The 5,170-nt window shown below is 26.4% G+C and overlaps 1 protein-coding gene across 1 annotated transcript in view; it reads right to left on the minus strand.

Moving 5' to 3' along the window:
- Window positions 1-3,768: 3,768 nt before the first annotated feature.
- Window positions 3,769-5,170, minus strand: part of LOC113378474 (venom allergen 5-like) — an 8,772-nt gene continuing 7,370 nt past the window's right edge. The window contains exon 6 of the mRNA XM_026619002.1: window positions 3,769-3,892. Coding sequence (XP_026474787.1) covers window positions 3,769-3,892 — 124 coding nt within the window. The remainder of the gene's footprint in view (window positions 3,893-5,170) is intronic.

Genomic DNA, 5,170 nt, shown 5'->3' on the forward strand with positions numbered 1-5,170 from the left:
AGAAAGAGAGTGTGTTATAGAAAGAGAGTGTATTATGAAAAGAGCGTATGTTATAGAAAGAGAGCGTTATAGATAGATTTTGTTATAGAAAGCGAGTGTATAGAAAGAGAGCGTATAGAAAAAGAGCGAATAGAAAGAAAGTGTTATAGAAAAAGCGTGTTATAGAAAGATAGTTAGTGATAGATAGGAAGATATAGAAAGAGACAGATATGTGAAGTGATGGTTATAGGAAAAGATAAATAGAAAGAAATATGTAGATAGAGAGATAGAGAGCGACAAAAAATAAATAGAAAGCATGAATAATGAAATAGATAGAAAAAAAAATCTGAATTTCTTCACTACCTATTTTTTTTTTCTTTCTATATATTGCTTTCACTTCTCTCTTCATTTTTTACTCTAAATTTCCTGCCTTTCTTTTTTCACAAAAACTTTTCTTTCTGCGTTTCACATGTTTTTTTCACCCTTATACTTTTACCCCCAGCTCTCCCTTTAAACTCGGCGCTAACTACTAGTAACAAAACGGGCGCTAATAGCTATAGCTGCACTTTGTGTGAGCTGCAGTTTTCGAGATTGCATCTCTCCTGGGCTGGCAACGTGTGTTTATAACTCTTGGGCTATTTTTAGACGAACGAATTATGTTCTTTGCTTTGTGATAAAAGGCTTTGTGCGAATTTTACACACTACGAGAAAAATTGTTCGTCGGGGGTGAGGTGTAGTGGATACACACCCCTTTTTAGTAAAAAATAAAAAAAAAGGATATAGGAATTAGTATAGGTGATTGAATTGTAAATTTAATTAACTTTTTAATGATGTGTAATAATGTTAATTAGTTTAAAATAAAGTTACGAGAAAAAAGATAAAGAGAGAGAAAGCGAGATGGATGTATATAGATAGAGATAGATAGATTGGGAGATAGGCACTTTATCTTTGAAGAAAACCAATTGCAACTTCAACTATTTTTCCTAGACAATTTTGTTCTGAGATTTTTCAACTTTTGTATGCATGATTATAGATAATTTAATTAGCTTTCTAATGATATACAATACTTATAATATATTTGATTAAATTTGAACGAAATCAATATAAATATAAACAAAAGCGTTGAAGCAAAATCAATGTAGACGTCTGACTACGATTTTAACGTCAAACTTTGACAAGTTATTTATATATAATTTTGTTCCAACAGTTACAAATTGTTGTATACAGATTTACAGATAATTTAATAAACTTTCTAATGATATATAATAATATTAATAAATTTAATTAAATTTAAACAAAACAAATATAAATATAAACGAAGCGTTGAGACTGAAACAATGTAGACGCCTGACAACAATTATAATTTCAAACTTTAACAAATTATTTATATATAATTTTGTTCCAACAGTTGCAAGTTATTATATACACATTTACAGATAATTTTATAAACTTTTTAATGATATATAATACTGTTAATATATTAAATTAAATTTTAACGAAATAAATATAAATATAAACAAAAGCGTTGAAGCTAAAACAATGTAGACGTTTGACTACAATTTGCATGTCAAACTTTAACGAATTATTTTTAAATAATATTGTTCCAACAGTAAGAAATCATTATATACACATTCACAGATAATATTATGATTTTTCTAATGATATATAATAGTATTAATGAATTTAATTAAATTTAAACAAAACAAATATAAATATAAACGAAGCGTTTAAGCTAAACCAATGTAAACGTCTGACGACAATTGTAATTTCAAACTTTGTGAAATTATTTATATATAATTTTGTTCCCACAGTTACAAATTATTATATACACATTTACAGATAATTTTATAAACTTTTAAATGATATGCAATAACATTAATTAATTTAATTAAATTTAAACAAAATCACTATAAATATAAACAAAAGCGTTGAAGCTAAACCAATATGGACGCCTGACAACAATTATAATTTCAAATTTTGACAAATTATTTGTATATAACTTTGTTCCAACGACAACAAGTTGTTATATACACATTTACAGATAATTTTATGAACTTTTTAATAATATATAATAACATTAAATAATCTAATTAAATTTAAACAAAATAAATATAAATATAAACAAAAGCGTTGAAGCTAAGCCAATATAGACGCCTGACAACAATTATAATTTCAAATTTTGACAAATTATTTATATATAATTTTGTTCCAACAGTTACAAAATATTATATACAGATTTACAGATAATTTCATAAGCTTTCTAATTATGTATATTAATATATACATGTTTGAACAAATTATTAGAAAAATATCGTGAAATAATAAAATGTAACCAATAAAATATACCAATGACTACTAACTAAACACAAGTTTTAAAATTTGCTCATTTTTCCTGATAAATTTTATTCGAAAAGTAATAAAACGTTATATACAGATTTACAGATAATTTACAAGCTATTGAGTGATATATAATAATATGTGCTTGTTTACAAATTAGTAACATAATCAATTTAAATATAAAAAATGTATCTTAGTTTAACAAAACTGACGTCAGTGTTTATAAAGTTTAAAAAATTATTTTAATATAATTTTGTTTCAACAGTTACAAATTGTTGTATACAGATTTACAGATAATTTCATAAGCTTCCTAATTATGTATATCAATATATACATGTTTAAACAAATTGTTATAGAAAAATATCGTGAACTAAAAAATGTAACCAATAAAATATACCAATGACTACTAACTAAACATAAGTTTTAAAATTTGCTCATTTTTCTTTATAAATTTTATTCCCAAAGTAATAAAACAATATACACAGATTTGTAGATAATTTTACAACCTGTTCATGATATATAATAATGTGTACTTGTTTGAACAAATTATTAGTGAAATCAATCAAAATATAAAAAAAGGATCTTAGTTTAAAAGAAATTGTGAACTAAAAAAATGTAACCAATGCAATATACAAATGACTACTAACTAAACACAAGTTTTAAAATTTGCTCATTTTTCTTTATAAATTTTATTCCCAAAGTAATAAAACAATATACACAGATTTGTAGATAATTTTAGCTATTTAATGATATATATTAATATGTACTTGTTTGAACAAATGATTAATAAAATCAATCAAAATATAAAAAAAATGTCGGGGGTGAGGTGTAGTAGATACACACTTTTTAGTAAAAAATAAAAAAGGATATTGGAATCATAGCAATTTAACCTTATGACAAGTTATTCAATAACATACTTTGTAATTTCGCTTTTAAGATACCATTTTAACTAATAAAACATTTTTAATTTTTCTCTTTATGTTTGTATGTTATTCTACTCTTCCCAAATGGTTAGTCCAATTTCGATAAAACTTTTTGTATTAGTTCAACAGGATGTTTTGGCGGTAATAAAAAACAATATTCACGATATAAAGTATACATTATTCTATACAATAGTTTACATTTGTTACTTCATAAATATTATTTCCCAGGTGCTTCGTCGTAATTGCAAATTGTTAAACAAATTACATCCGTACTATTTTTGCTCAGCTCGAATTCAGCACTTGCACATCCGACGAAATTTGCTTTGGGTTCGATCATTTGATTATATTGTTGAGATAATCTGAAAAAAAGGTTGAATGTAACAACCTTCTGCGAGACGTCTTATGTTTCGTTTGAAATTTCTTGAAAATAAAGGATAAAAACAGGCAGGAGATTTATATATATATATATATATATATATATATATATATATATTTATCTCATAATTTTTTTTACACATTATCTTCATTGTTACGATTCCTTGACATCCGGCTGCCCGATGTGCACCAGCTCTTTATTGCAGCCTCGTGACATCTTATAGTCGGATCCGGCTCGAACAATATGTGCAAGTTCTGACCAGCATTTGAAAATTGAGCTGAAAAAATAGGAATATATTTGTTTGACTATAATATTTAAATAGTACTCGTCGAGACCTTTCATTTGATACCCCACATCGATTTTTACCATATGGAAACATTTGACCCTTTTTCGGCCCACTGTACTATCTGTAGTACTAGTAAATGATTTGTGTATTTTTATATTAAATTTAATGTAACTTTTAAACGATTTGTGTTAGGTGAATGAAATATTCGACAAATTTGTATAGCATTGACTACTAAAAAATATTTTATACAGTATATACTCTCAAAACAACTCGGTATGCTTTAAAATCGTTGTTGAAAACAATAAAATAATGTTAAATACTCAAAAACTATATTGTACGGAACCCTGTGAGTTTACTGAGTTTTTGACTATAATATTCTAAAAGTGCTTGTCGAGACCTTTTATTTGATACCCTACATCGATTTTTGCCATATGGAAACATTTGACCCCTTTTCGGCCCACTGTACTATCTGTAGTACTAGTAAATGATTTGTGTATTTTTATATTAAATTTAATGTAACTTTTAAACGATTTGTCCTAGGTGAATGAAATATTCGACAAAATAGTACAGCATTGACTACTAAAAATATTTTATACAGTATGTACTCTCAATTTATGCTTTAAAATCGGTTGTTGAAAACAATAAAATAATGTTAAATACTCAAAAACTATATTGTACGGAACCCTGTGAGTTTACGAGTTTTTGACTATGATATTCTCAAAGTGCTCGTCGATACCTTTCATTTGATACCCCACATCGATGGAAATATTTTGGGACCAATTCGGCCCACTGTACTATTTACAGTACAAACAGGTTGAAGAAATGCAATTATTTATTAAAACACTTGTAACTTTTAAACAGTTGGTCTGAAGTGAGTGAAATATTTTACAAATTTGTACAGAATTAAATTCTAAATTATATTTTGTACATCAACAACCCTATTGCATATCAGTATAATTTAAAATCGCTATTTATAATCTGTTGTGCACAAAGTTTTTATTGTACGGAACCCTAGGACTTGCTAAATGTTTTGAGTATGATATTTTGAAAGTGCCGGTCAAGACCTTTCATTTGATACCCCACATCGATTTTTACCATATGAAAACATTTTAAACCCAATTCGGTCCACTGTACTATTTACAGTGCCAATAACTTTGCGAGCAAGTCAAGTGTGCATTTATTCATTAAATCTCTTGTAACTTTTGAACGGTTTGTCCTAAATAGATGAAATATTCGACAAATTTGTACAGAATTGAATACTGAATAATA

The sequence above is a fragment of the Ctenocephalides felis genome, unplaced genomic scaffold (assembly GCF_003426905.1).
Source record: "Ctenocephalides felis isolate EL2017-DRISC unplaced genomic scaffold, ASM342690v1 CF-g0.4_SCAFFOLD_01886, whole genome shotgun sequence".
Lineage (NCBI taxonomy): Eukaryota > Metazoa > Arthropoda > Insecta > Siphonaptera > Pulicidae > Ctenocephalides > Ctenocephalides felis.